This window comes from Triticum dicoccoides, chromosome 7A (assembly GCF_002162155.2).
Source record: "Triticum dicoccoides isolate Atlit2015 ecotype Zavitan chromosome 7A, WEW_v2.0, whole genome shotgun sequence".
NCBI lineage: Eukaryota > Viridiplantae > Streptophyta > Magnoliopsida > Poales > Poaceae > Triticum > Triticum dicoccoides.
In genome coordinates, this window is record NC_041392.1 from 700,961,150 (window position 1) to 700,979,696 (window position 18,547).

At 44.4% G+C, this 18,547-nt stretch overlaps 1 protein-coding gene across 1 annotated transcript in view; it reads right to left on the reverse strand.

Annotated features, from left to right (window-relative positions):
* Positions 1-17,442: 17,442 nt before the first annotated feature.
* The window catches only part of LOC119333940 (protein DETOXIFICATION 16-like), a 5,965-nt gene continuing 4,860 nt past the window's right edge, over positions 17,443-18,547 (reverse strand). The window contains exon 8 of the mRNA XM_037606652.1: positions 17,443-17,820. Coding sequence (XP_037462549.1) covers positions 17,443-17,820 — 378 coding nt within the window. The remainder of the gene's footprint in view (positions 17,821-18,547) is intronic.

Genomic DNA, 18,547 nt, shown 5'->3' on the forward strand with positions numbered 1-18,547 from the left:
TCAAAAGAAAATGATAAAAACTTCAGAAAATAAAATCCTTCGAGAGGTAGTTATATTACTACACCTACTAGTTATCAAAATTTGAAAACTTAAATTTGGACATGTTTTGCAAAAAGTGTAGGGAAAATGTAAAACGGCTATAACTTTTGCATACTATGTCGGAAAAAACGTATAATATATCAAAAAATTCAGCATGAAAATCCGCATCCGATGGAGATTGCCTACGGTCAGTGTGCAATTTTTTAGAATCCTCAAATTCCAAAAGGAAAAAAAGATATGCTCAAATTTTAGTTTTTTTAATTTTGGTCAAACTATGGTCAAACTACTTATTAAAGAAGTATTAATGTTACTACATAATTATTCAAGAATATTAGTGTTACTAAATAATTATTTCAATTTTTAAATTTTGGTCAAATCTGGTCAAACTATGGTCAAACTGTGGTCAAGCTATGGTCAAACTTATTCAAGAAATATTAGTGTTACTAAATAATTACTGTTTTTTAGAATAATAGTTTCAAACTCAGATGTTGAAACGAGTGACCTAATGCTCAAGCTAAACTGCTGAGGGTTAATTGTTGGAAATATGCCCTAGAGGCAATAATAAAATGGTTATTATTATATTTCTTTGTTCATAATAATTGTCTATTGTTCATGCTATAATTGTGTTATCCGGAAATCGTAATACATGTGTGAATACATAGACCACAACACGTCCCTGGTGAGCCTCTAGTTGACTAGCTCGTTGGTCAAAAGATAGTCATGGTTTCCTGACTATGGACACTGGATGTCATTGATAACGGGATCACATCATTAGGAGAATGATGTGATGGACAAGACCCAATCCTAAGCATAGCGCAAAGATCGTGTAGTTCGTTTGCTATAGCTTTTCCGAATATCAAGTATCATTTCCTTAGACCATGAGATTGTGCAACTCCCGGATACCGTAGGAGTGCTTTGGGTGTGCCAAACGTCACAACATAACTGGGTGACTATAAAGGTACACTACAGGTATCTCCGAAAGTGTCTGTTGGGTTGGCACAAATCGAGACTGGGATTTGTCACTCCGTATGACGGAGAGGTATCTCTGGGCCCACTCGGTAATGCATCATCATAATGAGCTCAATGTGACCAAGTGGTTGATCACAGGATCATGCATTACGGTACAAGTAAAGTTACTTGACAGTAACGAGATTGAACGAGGTATTGGGATACCGACGATCGAGCTCGGGCAAGTAAGGTACCGATTGACAAAGGGAATTGTATACGGGATTGATTGAATCCTCGACATCGTGGTTCATCCGATGAGATCATCGAGGAGCATGTGGGAGCCAGCATGGGTATCCAGATCCCGCTGTTGGTTATTGACCGGAGAGTCGTCTCGGTCATGTCTGCGTGTCTCCCGAACCCGTAGGGTCTACACACTTAAGGTTCGGTGACGCTAGGATTGTTGAGATATTAGCATACGATAACCCGAAAGTTGTTCGGAGTCCCGGATGAGATCCCGGACGTCACGAGGAGTTTCGGAATGGTCCGAAGGTGAAGATTTATATATAGGAAGTCAAGTTTCAGCCATCGGGAAGGTTTCGGGGGTAATCGATATTGTACCGGGACCACCGGAAGGGTCCCGGGGGTCCACCGGGTGGGGCCACCTATCCCGGAGGGCCCCATGGGCTGAACTGGGAGAGGAACCAGCCCCTAGTAGGCTGGTGCGCCCCCCATGGGCCTCCCCTGCGCCTAGGGTTAGAAACCCTAGGGGTGGGGGCGCCCCACTTGCCTTGGGGGGCACTCCACCCCCCTTGGCCGCCGCCCCCCCTTGGAGATTCAATCTCCTAGGGCCGGCGCCCCCCTAGGGGTCCTATATATAGTGGGGGGAGGGAGGGCAGCCGCACCCTAGCCCCTGGCGCCTCCCTCTCCCTCCCGTGACACCCCTCCCTCTCCCTGAGCTTGGCGAAGCCCTGCCGAGATCACTGTTGCTTCCACCACCAGTTCAGGCCGTCGTGCTGCTGGATCTTCATCAACCTCTCCTTCCCCCTTGATGGATCAAGTTGGAGGAGACGTCTTCCCAACCGTACGTGTGTTGAACGCGGAGGTGTCGTCCGTTCGGCGGTAGGTCATCGGTGATTTGGATCACGACGAGTACGACTCCATCAACCCCGTTCTCTTGAACGCTTCCGCGCGCGATCTACAAGGGTATGAAGATGCACTCCTCTCTCCCTCGTTGCTAGATGACTCCATAGATTGATCTTGGTGATGCATAGAAAATTTTAAAATTCTTCTACTTTCACCAACATTAATAGGATTGGGAAGACTTGGAAAGTAGGGGGAATAGAACTCCGAAGTTAAGCGTGCTCATGCTGGGGGAGTGAGAGGATGGGTGATCGACCGGGAAGTTAGACGATTTGGAATGAGTTATCCACACTTGAGTAGTTAAGAGGGGTGATTAGAGACTAAATCATCAAATAATTAAATTCAGAAAATTGAAAAACAAAAAAAATCAATTTTTTTTCAAAATTTTCATAAAAAAATTCAAAAAAAAACCTAAAGGTCCCCCATGCCACGACGCGCGCTCACGCCACGTCGTGGGCCTTTAGTGGCGGTTCGTGCCGAACCGGTACTAAAGGGGGGGGGCCTTTAATGCCCACACTTTAGTGCCGGTTACAAAACCGACACTAAAGGCCCTTACGAACCAGTTTTAAAGCTCCGTTTTCTACTAGTGACATCTGGGACCCATGTGTAAGTTCTCTCTTCTTCCTCTTATCTTCTCTTCTCTCCTCTAGCTCTTTCTTCCCCCTCCCCCTTGTCAGGACCCCGATCCTAAGTCACACCGATCTAGCATGTAACACATCATACCACTTTGCGGCCTCACGCACGGTATTCCCACGGGTGCCACCTTACCTGGCCCGGGACCGTTTGCGCCTTTTAGCTCACGTATATGATAGTGTCGCTAGCATCCATATGACAAAGAACCCGGGCCGACATGACTAGTCGTGAACCCAAAGCGGCACTAACCCATGGGGACAGGCATACATGAATCAACTTCGAGCATGTCGGTCAACAGCGTGTGAATCCGGGCTATAGCACTGGGCTAACAGGACTCCGGTAACTCGGGATGTAGCAGGCTAGGCAGGACTCCGGATGTCACCGCGTGACATTTCCTCGAAGGGACAGACAAAGGAACAAAGTGAAACACATGCCGGCCAGTCAAGTGTCCTGAGCAGTGGTGCTGGGCTAGCAGGACTCCGGTGAACCGGGCTGTAGCGGACTACTATGGCTCAAGGAAGCACTAGACTACATTTCCCCATAAGAGATGCTGCCAAGGATAAACAACTAGATTGTTGGATCCCACACATACCAAGCATTTCAATCATACACACAATATGCTCGATATGTGTAAATACAACATGGCATCACAACATAACTCTACGACTCAAAGTATTTATTCATTAGGCTCCGAGGAGCAAGATATTACAAACATGGGTCTTATGACCCAACATACAGAGCATACAAGCAACAAGCACATGCGGAAGCTTAACTTGTCTGAGTATAGACAACTACAAATGAAGAAGGCTGAGAAGCCTGACTATCTACCAGATCCTGCCGAGGGCACAAGATCGTATCTGAGGTATCAAGCTAAACGTCGAAGTCCACGTGGAACTACTAGCGAGACTGACGTCTCTCTGCAAAACATAAAATAGGCAAACATGAGTACAAATGTACCCAGCAAGACTTACATCAGAACTAGCTACATATGCATCAGTATCAGTAAAGGGGTGGTGGAGTTTGACTGCAGCAAGCCAGATTTGACTCGGTGGCTATCCTGAACTACGACAGCAAGTAACTCTTTTGAGGAGGCGCACACGAGTCCACATATTCACCATATCAATACTCCACTATGGATTCGCTCCCGTCTCCCTACGAGAAGGCCATCCATAGCACTCACACTTATCTTGCGAGTTTTAGAGTATCCACTTCAAGTTATCTATGAACTATGCAAGGGGTCCAAGTTTCCATATCCGAGGAATCCGGCTATTCAAATAGATAATGATAACCCTGCAGGGGTGTACTTCTTCACACACGCTCCCACCACTTACCGTCGTTTACACGACATGTACTCGGCAACCTTCAAGCGGAAGCCCAACGAGGGTGTCGGCCACGGCGTACCTAAACACTCAAGTCTCTAGTCCAGGTTTATCGCCTATCCAGGTTCCATCCGCAGGGAGTCCGGCCGAGGTTTCCACATACGGCCCCGAACGATGTGTACAGGGTTCCGAGACACCAAACGGGCGCCCGGCATGCCCGGCCACGGTGTATCTACTGCATCATAGCCCACCCCTAGGGTCAGCGCTACGCACGGCCGCCAACACATAACCTACAAACACCAAAAACTAGTTGCAACTCCTGGACAGAGTACTAGGGTGATTAAGAAGCCGAGAGGGTCAATTAAGGATCCCAATGAGTGGTAGTAGCTGTTCATGGATCATAGACACAGAACTCAGTTCCTAAGAACGGTTTCAATGAGACAACCCACCATGTACTCCTACATGGCCTCTCACCGCTACCTTTACCAAATCGTGTTCACACACTTAGCTCACACACAGTAGGACATGTTCATCACCATTCCAATTCATTCCCGATGAATCAGACCCGACACAACTCTATGCAATAGCAGGCATGACAAACAAGCATGAATGAGTAGGCACATCAGGGCTCAAACAACTCCTACTCATGCTAGTGGGTTTCATCTATTTACTGTGGCAATGACAGGTCATGCAAAGGATAAAGGGGTTCAGCTACCGCAGCAAGTAACAGATGAATCGTTGTTGTCCTAATGCAGTAAAAGAGAGCAGGAGCGAGAGAGTGGGATTATATCGGAATGAACAAGGGGGTTTTGCTTGCCTGGCACTTCTGAAGATATTATAGCTCTTCATTGATGTCATCGAACCCATCGTCGAAACCACGTCTATCGAGAGGGGACAAATACCGGCAACAGGAGAAAGAAACACAATCAATGCAATGCATAATATGATGCATGATCATGACATGCCAATATTCTATGGTTTGAGCTAATGCAACTAGCAACATGTTAAATGGAGTTGGTTTGAACCCTAGGTTCAAATTCAAACTCCATATGTGAGAGTTTAAATTCCATTTATATGAATTGGCCTAATCAGCAGCCATAAGTTGTTCTAACATGCATGAAAATGCCATAAACAGATTCCTTGAATTTTTCTGATAATTTTTCATATATAATTTATTTCATTTGGAGTTACGGTTGAATTTCTATGATTTTAGAAGTTTAAATTGTTTTTTGGAATTTCCTGTATTATTTTAAATCTAGAAATTCCTTTACTGCGTCAGCACTACGTCATTATGACGTCAGCAGGTCAACAGGGCCGGTCCAGGTCAAACCTGACCTGGGGGACCTGCCTGTTAGTGACTTAGGGCTAATCCTATTTTAGTTAAACCTATACTAGGTAATTAGCAGGGGCTGGCCCCACATGTCAGTGTTAGCGGGGTTGATTAGGTTTAATAAAAAAACTTAACTAAAGTTAACAGGGCCCTGGGCCCGCTTGCCTGTGACCCAGGGGGTCATTGGGTTAGTCCTAATCGGCATTTAGCCGGAGTTAACACGCCGGCGAGGTCCCGCGACGGTGGAGGTGCTCGGAAACACGGCTCCGGGCACCATTCGACGCGCGGACGGCACCGTTGGAGAGCTGGACCTCGTCCGCGTCGGCTGGGCTAGTGGTGTCGCCGGGGGCGACCTAAATCGTCGGCGGTGTCCGCTTCCGCGGCGTCCGGAGTTCGGCTAGGTGCGGCGCGGGGCTACAGCTCGCTAGCGAGCAGGTTGAGCGGCGCAGGAGCACCAGGGGAGCTCCTGGAGCACTACCACATGCTCGGACGTGAGCAGATCGAGCTCAGGCCACGGCGGCAATGAGGCACGATGGCGGAAGCTCTCGGCGATGGCGGGAATCGAGCTAGCGGACCAAATCCACCACGGGGTATGAGGGGAAAGGGAGAGGGGCTCACAGGGAGTCGTATGGAGGTCTCGTCAGGCTCGGGGAAGAACTACAGACGACGAATCGGGCGGCGGCATCCGGCGGCTGAAGGTGGGAGATGATGGCGAACTCGGCATTGCAGCGCTTCCCTGTTCGTTTCCACTGATGAGGCGACGCGGAGGAGCTCGGCGGAGTCGAGGGACATGGTAGTTGGGCGAGTGGACGATGGGGAGCGCGCTGGCAGTGAACGGCGGCGAGGCGGGGCTCCGGTTCTCTTGGGGACGGGCGCTAGGGAGAGGGAGGCGTCCAGAGGAGAGAGGGGAGAGGGAGAGAGAGCTCTGGGCATCTCCCTGGCGAGGGGAGAGGGATGGGGGCGCGCGGGACAGCGCGAAGCAGGAGGTGGCGTCGACGCGCGCGCGTCCAGCACGCAGCTGCTTCGGTCAGCGGGGGTTGAAGATGACTGGCAAGCTACTGGTGGGCTAGGCCACCCAGCTAGGCCGGCCAGGTAAGTGGCTGGGCTTCTCTCTCTCTCTGTCCTTCTCTATTTTTTTATTTCCTATTTTATATTTTTCTGCAACTTTGTGACTTTTCTAAAAATGCTTAGGCACTTTCAAAAATCACCAAACTGCTCATGCCCACTGGTTAGCATATAACCAACATGAAACATTTCAGTTTAGGATTATTTGGACATCTAAAATATTATATAGCATTTAAATGCCCAAATGCAAATAGAGTATGATTTAATTCAGTGACCCTATGATGTCCTAGAAATATGTGCACCATTTTTGTCAGAGGTTCTAGACCAAGGCAAAGATGATGAACATTTTTAGAAGGGCATTTCAGGTTCATTGAAAATATTTTATTTGGACCCTAGTTGAATTTCATTTGCTGCTAGGGTTTATCAACCCCCATTTCAAAGTTAATAAAATTTAGACATGATGCATGGAGGCTAATGCAAAGGCAGGCAAGGCCTGAACTGGGGCTGTGACACCCCTGCCCGACTAGCCCCACCTACTGACGGCAGATTTATAAAATAGTGGATTTTTTTATAAGAATATGACAAAGGGACACAAAACTATAGTAGTTTTTTGCTATTTACTCTGGCAAGTGTAGCAACCTCATTTGGATGGAAGAGTGGATGCACAATCTCACAAAAAAACATGCATTCCATTTAACAAAAAATATAGAAAGTCAATAGCTATATTCAGTGCTACACCTGCAGACCATCAACCTCCTATTCAGTGTGGAATACATAGATCCCATCCATCTAGGTACAGGCAAGCAACTATGTCTATGCCGCTTCCCCGACACACCAACCTATCCCTTCCGCGACCCCCCGTGCGGCGGCGTGCTGCACCGGGGCCTCCCTTGCCGGCGCCCGAGGACCTCTCCCCTCACACCCTCCCTTCCTTCGCCGCCGCCAGAGGCGCTACCGGCCAAAGCCCGTGCAACATGGTGGCGACATCGCTCTTGCTGGTCGTGGCCGGGCGTAGTCGTGGTGATGCCCACTCCCACTCCTGTTGTTACGGTGGTGCGTGGCGGCGGCAGCCAGAGTTACGACGGCGGAAGGTGGCTGGTAGCAGTGGCGGCGCGCGATCGATCTACTCCCGATGGGCTTATCGACGGTCTATGGATTTGCACGCATCACTTGGGTGCCGGGGCGCTGGGATCCTCCTTTTTGCTGGAGATGGGCATTGAGATATGGTTGATCTTGTGATCTCATGTCTCATAAAATAATTGGCCTGGCGGAGGCCCTAGTGGTCTTCACGTGAAGTCACCGTTCTACCTGTAATCGGTCCTCTTTGATCTAGCCATCAGTGAGTTCCCGATTTCTCCTTCGAAGGAAAACAAGGACAAGTGTATATGAAGCTCTTTGGACACTTTGATTGGATAGGGACCGGTCGTGTGCCCCCGCAACAAGCTTCATCTGGATATCGCAAAGCTCTGTTTTTGTTGACACCTTGGGACATGTCTGCACCAAAATTTTCAAGGGATCAACATATTTGTAGAATGCCATGGAATGATTGGAGGAACTGCAAGTGACGAAGGTGGGCTCTTTGATGCGATGAACACATTACTTCACAAGCAGTTGTTCAGACTTGGCTTGCGGGATATCAATATATTCCCATCCAAACCGGGCACGAGTTCCCGTGAGTCTGGTGGTTCGTGACTTGTAGTAGTAGCCTCCTCTGGTGGGGGTGGCAGCATTGGGGGACTTCTTTGTTGGTGGTGCTCAATTGAGTAGCGAGTCGCGATTTCAGGGTGAAACCCCAAGGTCTGGCCTTTATTAGTTGTGCCTGGCAGTGGCTTTGTTGAAGGCATTGTTTTTGGAACACAGCCTTTCTCCAGGGTGAAAACATACGATCTTTGATTGGGCAACGACAACGCTTGTGCATTGTTTTCTTTCTGGAGGCGTTGCTTTTGGAGAACCTTTTTTTCTAGTCTGGGTGTTGTCTCTAGTGATGGTTAGGTGGGTGTTTGATCACCATGGCAGCGTCTTTTATTTTCTTCTTTTTATTTTCTTTTTCGGCTATGTGCATCCTAAATGTTTTTAGACATTTTGTTGGTGCAGACACTAGGTGTAATTGGTATCTACTTGATATTAATATATTCCCTTTTAAAAAAACGACTATGCCGGTTATCTTCACTGAGCAAGCCACTATGGACAGTACTTGAGACAACCCCCGTAATTTTGGTTTTCTCAAGTCAAGTTCCGAGGAAATATAAAACAAACATTGTGTCACACACGCACACATGCACCCCATCACATATACGTTAGATTTGTGAGTCATTAGGAGAAGGTCAGCTTGCAGCTGGCTGATTCCCAGCAGTGGGTCTAGTCTGCACCATTGCTCGATGAAGCCGACTAGATGAGAAGCAGGTGCAGACAGTGAAAGGAAATAGATACTAGAACCAATAGTAGTCGGAGTCCCCTCTTGATCTATACAGTTCAGAGCTTGTCTGCGGTGTGCAGTTCCCGCCATACTTTCTTTTTTATCATGACATCCATTTCTTCTAGCGATCAAAGTCCAAGGTCAAGACGTGTTAAAAAAGTCTGAGCACAACAGGAAGTATGTCCTTTATTTCTATTATATACGAGGAACCCATGTCTCTCTCAATGTGTTTGCAACAAAGAAAAGTGTAGGAAAACACCTGCACGTAGGAACATTAGACACTTTCCCACCGGGAATATACGTATTGGCATATGTAGCGTGAAGGGAAGTTAGACATACAATGCTCCAAATACATGTATGTATATGAGAAAAAGGCTTTCGCCCCGCTATATTGATATAGCAACTGCCCGATACAACCAAGAGTTCAATGCCGGGGCAAACAACACAAGCATTGCCCAAAAGAAACAAGAGAGAAAGAAGAGAGAAAATAACGTCAACAGCATATATTCCGGTATGTATATTCAAGTTAATTGAACACATACGCTAACGACCCCAGATGGACAATTCCGTACTTCCTAGACACATCCCCAGACCATGCATGTTTCAAGGGGGAGCAAACAATCAGTGAGCCAACTAGCCTTGTGACCAATCAGCTCGTAGGCAAGGAATTTTGCACTTGAGCTCAACGGAATGAATAAACTCGGTGGTTCCATCTGAGCTTGGAGGAGACGAAGCTTTGAAGAATAGGAGTGATGCAATCATGGTCATTGAGTATGTAGCTAGTTTGTTGCATTGCATATGCATCATGGAGATTCGAACACGTGAATGTTGGGCCGCATTCACTGGGTTTATTTTTCGTCCAGCCATTGTGATGATGACCCTATCATTCTCTTTGATATTGCTGTTCAAGTGTACCAATCACAATCTTCTGGTGCAATACTGGGAAGGACACAAAAGCACGGGTTACATCGACCCCGTCTGCTCAAAGTGAACTTTTGTTCTTGTGACTTATTTTCCAAAAGTACGTTATGCGGCTGGCCAAAATTACAGGAAAGAAAATCATGTGAACGACGGAAAGATTTCAAGACGTGAACCATCCCGATTTTGGACAACCAATATATATTGATTTCTGAAAACTCTTGACACAACCTAGTAAGTCCAAATGGATCCAGTTTATCGTATACTTTTGTTCATACTTTATATTTTGTAGATGTGGATGTGCATCCAAGTACATAAAGTACATAAAGTTCACTTGGTTGAAAACTGGATGTGCATCCAAGTATCCATCCAAGTACATAAAGTTCACTTGGTTGAAAAGTGGATGTGCAAACTCCAACAAAATTCTGCAATTCATAAAAATAAAATAGCAAGCCAATCACTCGTCTTAAATACTACACACCATCCACCTTGTCGATGAGTTAGCACCTAGTGTAATTTCTCTAACCTACCCATCAAGTTTCCATCCATATATATGCCTCCCGCCGATACCTATCTATTGTGTTAAGCATATATTATACATTTCTTGCGGGAATGCCTATTTTATCTCAAGTGAGCTTCCCGTATAGTACCCAAGATATAGTCCATATTTGGCTTTTGTTAAAGTTGAGGCAATAAGAACATATGCTCCGAACACACTCAAACTATGACAAATATGTTGATTTGAGAGGCATTAGGAAGATATCAGCTTGTACCTAGTAAACGTCCTGTGGGGCATCTACTCTGCATCATTACTTTCAATGCATGGAATTAGTGACATTGACAAGTACTTTTACAACAAGTCTTTGCAGAAGATCTTGTCAAGGATGAGCGGCAACAGGGAGGTTTGAGTGCATGCCATCCGACTTGAAAGTAACCAAGCTAGCTATGAAGTAGCTAAGATAGGGAGAGTTGACATTGAAACGATCTGGTTACAATCAGGTCTTGAGAGGGTTGTACACATTTGTGCAATGGATCTGCTTGGTCCAGTTTAATTAATTCAATACCCTTTCCCCACACAGAGAAAAACATCAAGTCTTTGTGGACCATTTTATTTTCATGAGTTAATGGCCCAAATACAGCAATACTACATCAGAATTCCGGTAGTATATTCTGGCTTCAAGGGTATATTGGGTAGTTCACTGCTATAAACCCTGCAGAGCCAGCCTCCCTAAAAAATAGAACGGGGATAGAATAGGAATTTCATATCATCCCTTTTTTATATCAAAATCGATCGTTTCGACGAAGCGAAGACAATCCGTGTAGATCGTTTTTCCATACGAGGCAGTGTTGGGAGCGTAATCAGCCGAATAGTGTTCTGAATACAAAATCTCGGTATTTCGAACACAACTTCGGCCTTCGAGATGAGATCGGATGGCGATGGCCCAAACATCAAAGTTTCCCCTTTTGACGATACAGAACTTTCTTAGTTTGAGCACTTCTTCATTTGAATCCATCTTAATTAAGTTCTTGGTCGTGCCAAAATTTGGTGTCAACACATGCCCCCCTGTTTTTTTGGCAAACTTGTGTGCCGAAAAATAACTTGCACAATGCTTTTTCTAAGGACGATGTCAACACTTCATCGGCCATTTATATTTCTGAGGGCGATAATTATGTATCAGCCATGTTTATGCTAAGGGCGATAGTTATTTATCGGCCATGTCTTTGCTTAGTACGATAGTCATATATAGGTCGTTGCTTATTTGAACCTCTTGATGCAACTTGGGTGAAAATATCTCAATTTATATAATAATCCGATGATAAGATTCCATAGATATGTATCTCAAAGCCATCCTCCGAACAATATTATTCACCCTTTCGCTAGGATTTTGCAGATAATCAAGAATGAACTTCCTCCAATCCTTGATTTTGCCTGCATAAAAGTTTCATTAGTGGCCGAGGTGGTGAGCTCCAATTCGGCCTTACCTATGTTGGCAAGAATAAGCATCGGCTATTGATAGATGTGCAATACATCATGACAGACATGGTAGCCGGATGCTTGCTGTGCCAACTCTTTCGAATTGTCATGTCTAGATATATGAACAATTTTAAAGCAACCCAAGGTAAATCTTGTATCTAAACATACCAAAAGATAAACTATAAGTGATTCGTCAAAACATTGATAACCCTTGGATATTTGTTGCACTACTAATAACGAATCACCGGAAGCCTCAATATGTATAACACCTATAGCAAGGCAAAGTTCCAATCCGAATGACAATGCATATTCGGCTTTGATCATTGTGCAAAAATATTTTAAGCGGCATGAGGCTTCACAAAATAGCACCATAAGGAGATATATAAAATAACACCAACACCTTGGCCATTGCTACAAATTTAACCATCAATATATAATCTCCATGGTACTAGAGAGATCAAGATAAAATCAATATTATGCATGATGTCAATATGATGCTCAATAATAAAATCAACCATGATTTGGCCTTACGTAAATTCTGAAAACTAGTAAGCCAAAGCACACCCAATCAAAACATAAGTTCACTTTGCAATTTTTGTGAATTGGTCTATGCATAATATCTTCAATGGCATCAATTTGACAAATTCCTTTGCAAGCATTTATCTCAATATCTACTCAAACTAAGGACGATGTCAGAATACCACACCGGCCATTATTAGATATATTCTTAGGGCGATAGATAAATGTCGGTCATTACTATGAGGTCCATGTAGAATTCACCCACCAAAGTATGTATAGCCGAAATAAACAAATGAAATAGCAATAAAATATTTCGGCCCCTTTGTATTAACAGCAAAGATGTAACTAACCAAATGTATAGTGATTTGGTAATACCCTGTCATGATATAGAAAATTATGTTTCATCCATGGATCAAAATAAATCCATGGAGGGTAATTAATCATACCACTGGATGAATTCCATGGCAAAGGCAACAATGGCATGATTGAAGAAAATGGATGATGTGCTAACCGAAGATTTTTATGTTGTGATGCACACCTTCGGCCTAACTGTTTCTTTCTTCCATTCTTCTCTGTCTTCACTTTTATTGTACTTGTTGCAGTAGAAGCATGCACATCCCTTTTTTATGATTAACCCTCTTGGTAACCCATGCCATGTTCTTTTGCGTCAGCTCTTGTGCACTAAGATTTTGTAATTCCCTCTTTTACCAATACGATAAACCGAGTGGGCATCACGGCTGTGATTCTGTTTTGACCTTGTGCACTCTCAACTTCTTTTCTTCAGATTTGGAACTTTGACTCTCAATAATTGGTTGCTTTGTATCATTGCCTTTAGTAGCCAATGTCAACACTTTAATTGGCTCTTTTTCATTTGAGATCAAATCTGAAGTTGCACCATTACGACCATCTTTTTTAACATGGTAAACTTGCTTGACCACCTCTTTCTTCTTCCTTGAGCTTTGAACCGATTCCTTATGATTGAAACGGTCTTTAACATGTGATTGTTCAAATGTTGATCTTCTCGGAGCTGCATAATATTGATGAGATGGTCTAAAATAAGATGGAAAATGTGCCCTTTTATCATACCTGTCCCATGATGGATATGAGTCTACATGAGCATAGGGAGGCATCCATGGCATTGGCATTGGCAGCCCAAAATAAGGATATGAATATGTTGCATTATAATTCCCACTTTGCCAATACCGATCCTCACATTTGCACCTTGGGGGTGATCTTGGTTTCTTTGCATGATTTGGCCGGTGAGTATTCTTATCTTCACTCTTCCTTTTATATTTATCCAATAGTTCAGCAAAGGTGATTTTTGATCTCTTACACTTGCGCTTATTTCGGCCTTTGTTTTCTTTTGGTTTGATTTCCTTGATCATTGGATTTGCTTGTTGCCCCCCAGTCCTTGGCGTCTTCATTGTAGCTTCGATGGAATTCTCGCCCTCAAGTTTATGTTCATTGTGCGCTTCAACAACTTCTTTATTTGAAAGCTTGATCCCGTCACCTGCAGTTTTTACCTTCTCTTTAGATGGATCGGCTTGAAGTAGTCAATGCAAAAACCTTTTGCCATCAAGACCAATCGGAATAGACTGGTCATCCTTTGGTGTTTCAACAATTCTCAATCGTCCTTTATCAATGGCCGATTTAACTATTTGACGAAACATATTGCAATCCTCAAAATTATGTTTGAACGAATAATGCAACCTACAATACATTCTTCCTTGAATTGATGGCTTGACATGGTGATCAAGAATTCTTATGTAATTATTTTTCAGTAACAAATCAAATATTTGATCACACATGCTTGAACTGAAGGTAAACTTTTTATTTTCTAGCCGATCTTGCTGTGAGAACGGCTTTGGAGTTAAGCAAACGAATGGTTCAGATTTTGTATCACCCCATTCGGCTATGAGTATTATTTTGCATTCTCTTACCGATGTCATTGGATAAGATGTTATACTAGCATCGGTTTTCTGAAAAGAATCTAACCTTGGCTTTAAGTTTCTGAAACAAAAATAGTTAGAACATGCATGCCTCAATTGAGACTAAGAGTAAGCCAAGTATGAAACAAGCAAAGCTACCCATGTAGATACGAACTTTAAATACAGCAACAGGGAAAGCTTTGGCTGCAACAGTAAGTCATTATCGGTCTTTATAAATGGTGCAATGGGTTGACCGATATATTCTATAACGATTTTATTGCTAACAAGTAAATTACCCTTCTTCATTGATCTTTCAACATTACTTAAGAGGATTTTTCTAATAGATGTATCAGCAATAAAGTTTTGACCAAATCTGAAAATAGGTAAATTACTTGCTAAACGTACCTCTTCAAATATGTTGAGAGAGCATGATGGTGGTGTGACTTGAACAATATATTCATCCACCTTTGGATGGATCCCCAACGCCTCTTCATCATCTTTTTCTTGATTCCGTGCATCATTATACTGAAGATTTTTGTCGGTCGTACTTTGTTCTGCCACTTGTTCTTGTTCTTGAAGCTCATCAATTTCTATAGCACGAAACTCATAGGGTAGGAAGTAGGTTTCATTAACTTCAGAAAAATCAAGCACCATTGTTTTCCTATGCTTGCCATGCCCTTTCTTAGTGATGCTTGCCTCGTTGGATTTGATGGGTTCAGAATATATACTTCTTGATTCGGCTTTTTCAGCTGAAGCACTTTCATGTTCTGAATCATCTTTCTTTACATCGGTTATATCAATTGGCAAGGCTTCTTTTCTTCGAGCCAATTCCTTATCAATTCTCTCTTGGCGAAGTACTTGCACTCTATCGCGCAAAGCTTTAACTCCCCTCTCAATTTCATCCCGCTCTAGATCACTTTGCCCCCCAATGCTTTTAGGATCTTTAGGCAATGAAGTGTTAGTGTTGCTGAAATTTTGCAATTGTGTAGGGGGTGTATTATATGTTGCGGTACTAGGTGGAGGTGTATGCACTGCTGTATAACCATATGCTCTCTCACCAATACTATCAATTGATGAAGTTTCATCTTCCTGCAAAACTCTAGCCTTTATTGCAGCATAATCAGGAAACAACCCCTTCTCATATTGTTCAAGACAAAGAGCACTAATTCTCTTGTTTTGGGCCAAGCTCTTTTTTAATGCAGCCACAACCGCTTCTGGAAGGGATTGCCCCACAATACTTTCATATTCTTTCGGCAATGATTCGTGAGTGTTGCCGAAATTGTTGAATTGCGTAGAGTATGCATTATATGCTACAGTATTTGATGACGGCACATGTGTTCTTGTTAAATTTTCACTTATTCAGCTGCAACCATGAAGATGCGGGGCCGAATTATGAACATCTACAATTGCATATGGTGCTGAAAAATTACTAACATGAGGTGTAACTGGCCGAATAGCTAGTGGTAGCATGGCCAATTCTCCCATCCATCGGCAAGGTTGGATTCGCATATTGCAAATTAGTTGCCGATGAATAAAAAGGTGAAATACTTTCTTGTATACTATTGTAAATTTTAACATGCGGTGTTTCAAATTGATTAGCCAAACCCATCATGTTGTTCATCGACATATGGATTTGTGGCGTTGCTGATGCATGGGAGTTTGGATACATATGTTGTACGTTGCTAAAATCGTAAGAATTTGAAGCATGAAGATTGTTTTGCATCGGCCCTTGCGCATAATTACATGCATGATTGATAAAATTAGGGCTAGCCGATACATTATGCTCATTAGGTGATCTAGCAACAACATATGGATTATTTACATCAACAAAGGGGAATTGGGTATTCATATTACCCTTGTAGATTGCAGCAACTTGATGACGATCTCTTTGTAGCAATAACGGGTTGGAGACCGTTCAAAGCTTCGTCCCCAGCGGAGTCGCCAAAAAGTGTGTTCGCACACGAACACGTCACCGTGTACCTCGAACGCCGAGGGTGATGCACCGCAGCTCACGTCGAAGGAGACCCGTCCGGAAGCGCGGTACGCAAGCAATCCGGCGGGCGCTTTTGATGATCCAAAACCCCACGCGCCCGGGAGGGACCCCGTCAAGGCAGGCGGCGGCTATGGGCTGCCCTAGGTCGACCTAATCACCCCTAGGGCCTCGAGGTTCGCCGCCGTGCAACAAGAAGAACAGACGAAGAACAAGGAAGAAGAAAACTAGGGTTAAGGAGAAAAGATAAAAGATAAAAAGTGGTAGATGATTTGATCGATTGTGTGTTGTTCAATCGGCCGTCACCCCTTAGATATATATCAGGCGGCTGGACTTCCCGTGCAAGAAAAAGGCTTGGATTCACGTCCAAAACCCTAGTCAAATTCGGATTGCTTTTGTCCAAACTTTCCAAAATTGTTCGGTTTAAACTGGCTGCACCTTGCGGATCATTTTTGTGGTGGTAAACAACCTCGGATGGAAACGAGTCCAAAAGCAATCATGATCGTTTCGACGAGACGAACAACTTTCATGTTGAACGTTTTTTGATATGACGCCATCTTATGGGCCAAAACGGTCACGCAAAACACCTGTTCGCTCGCCCTACCCATCAGACATAGGTCTGGTGGGGCGCGCCACATCACGCTTCATGAGAGGACTGCACTCCGATAGCTTTAACTTTTGCGTACGAACTCGGATGGAGACGATTTATATATCAAAATCGATCGTTTCGACGAGACGAAAATAATCCGGGTAGATTATTTTTCCATACAAGGCAGTTTTGGGAGCGTAATCAGTAGAATAGTGTTCTGAATACAAAATCTCGGTATTTCAAACACAACTTCGGCTTTCGAGATGAGATCGGATGGCGATGGCCCAAACATCAAAGTTTCATCTTTTGACGATACGGAACTTTCTTAGTTTGAGCACTTTTCCATTTGAAGCCATCTTAATTAAGTTTTTGATCGTGCCAAAATTTGGTGTCAACACAGACAGAACGGGCAGTGGGTCAAAGAGGACGATTTGGCCGCATCTATAAGGATGCAGCGCAGGCCGCTCCGCCGCGTCCTCCGCTACCTCGAGGAATATAAGATAGTATCGAGGGACACCAGAAGGGGCCAGCGCCAGCAGAACCAGCCGCCGCTGCTGATGATTGTGCCAAGGAAGGTGACGAGAAGGAGAAGGAGAAGCTGCACCTAAAATCCTACTGCTGCCTAGACTACGCTCAGGCCTGCGATGCCGTCAGGTACCGGATACACGACATGAGGAAGAAGATCAGGGACGAGCTGCCGGCAGATAGCAGAGCCACGATCCAGTAGTACCTTTCCCTGACTGCGGGAGAAAGTACTCGGCATTGGACGCCCTGAGACTTATCACCGACGACTACGAGGGCTTCCACTGCGAGCACTGTTGCGGTGAACTGGTCGTAGAAAACGCTGCCACGATCATGACTGACGAAGCTGCTGGCGACGATGGCAATGGCGCACGGTAGCATAGGCAGATTGAGAAGTTTTAGGACATGCAACAGCGGATGGAGGAGCTGCTGCCATTGCAGGCGCAGATCCAAAGGGTGGAGGGCCTGGCCGCTCCAGAGTTCATGAGGCTGCGGTAGTGGCACAAAGCAAATAATATTGTTGATGCAGCAGATGCAGTTCCGTGTCGCCCAGCAGAGACAGAGTTTGACGTTGGAATATTATTGCCTCCTGGTGCACATCAGTTTGGCACGAGCGGTGGTTCAGGGTCGAAAGACTTTCCCCCATGGATGATCACAAAAAGAATGGATTTTACAAAACAGACTTGTGGAGAAGTAGAAGCGGATGAAAACTGGATGATAAAAAGATGAACTCAAACGAAGAAGAGAAGTGTTTAGGAGCAAGAATACGCCAAGGCTTTTTATGAAGCCCTTTGGAAACAAATATCAAACGTGAGGATGAGATGACGGCATGGACGAAGAAGCTGGGATCAAGTGCGAAGATGGCTAAAGGGCAGAATCAACATTAGAAAAGAAAATCTGCGTCTATGCCGCCTACTTTTAAAGTCATAGTTGATAAATTGAACATTATTAAATTAATTTGCTATTTCACTGTCACCTACTCCCTTCGTAAAGAAATATAAGAGCATTTAGATCACTATTTTGATGATCTAAACACTCTTACATTTCTTTACAGACAGTGTACTTTCTAAATTCCGTTTTCAGTTACTTGAACATTATCGAACTAGCACCATGATCTACATAAAAACGGTCAAGTTTCTCAGTGGTTGGCCGTTTGCCGATTGTAAACTCATGGGCACTCGCATATACGTTGTTTGCGGAGTGTCCAAAGAAAAAG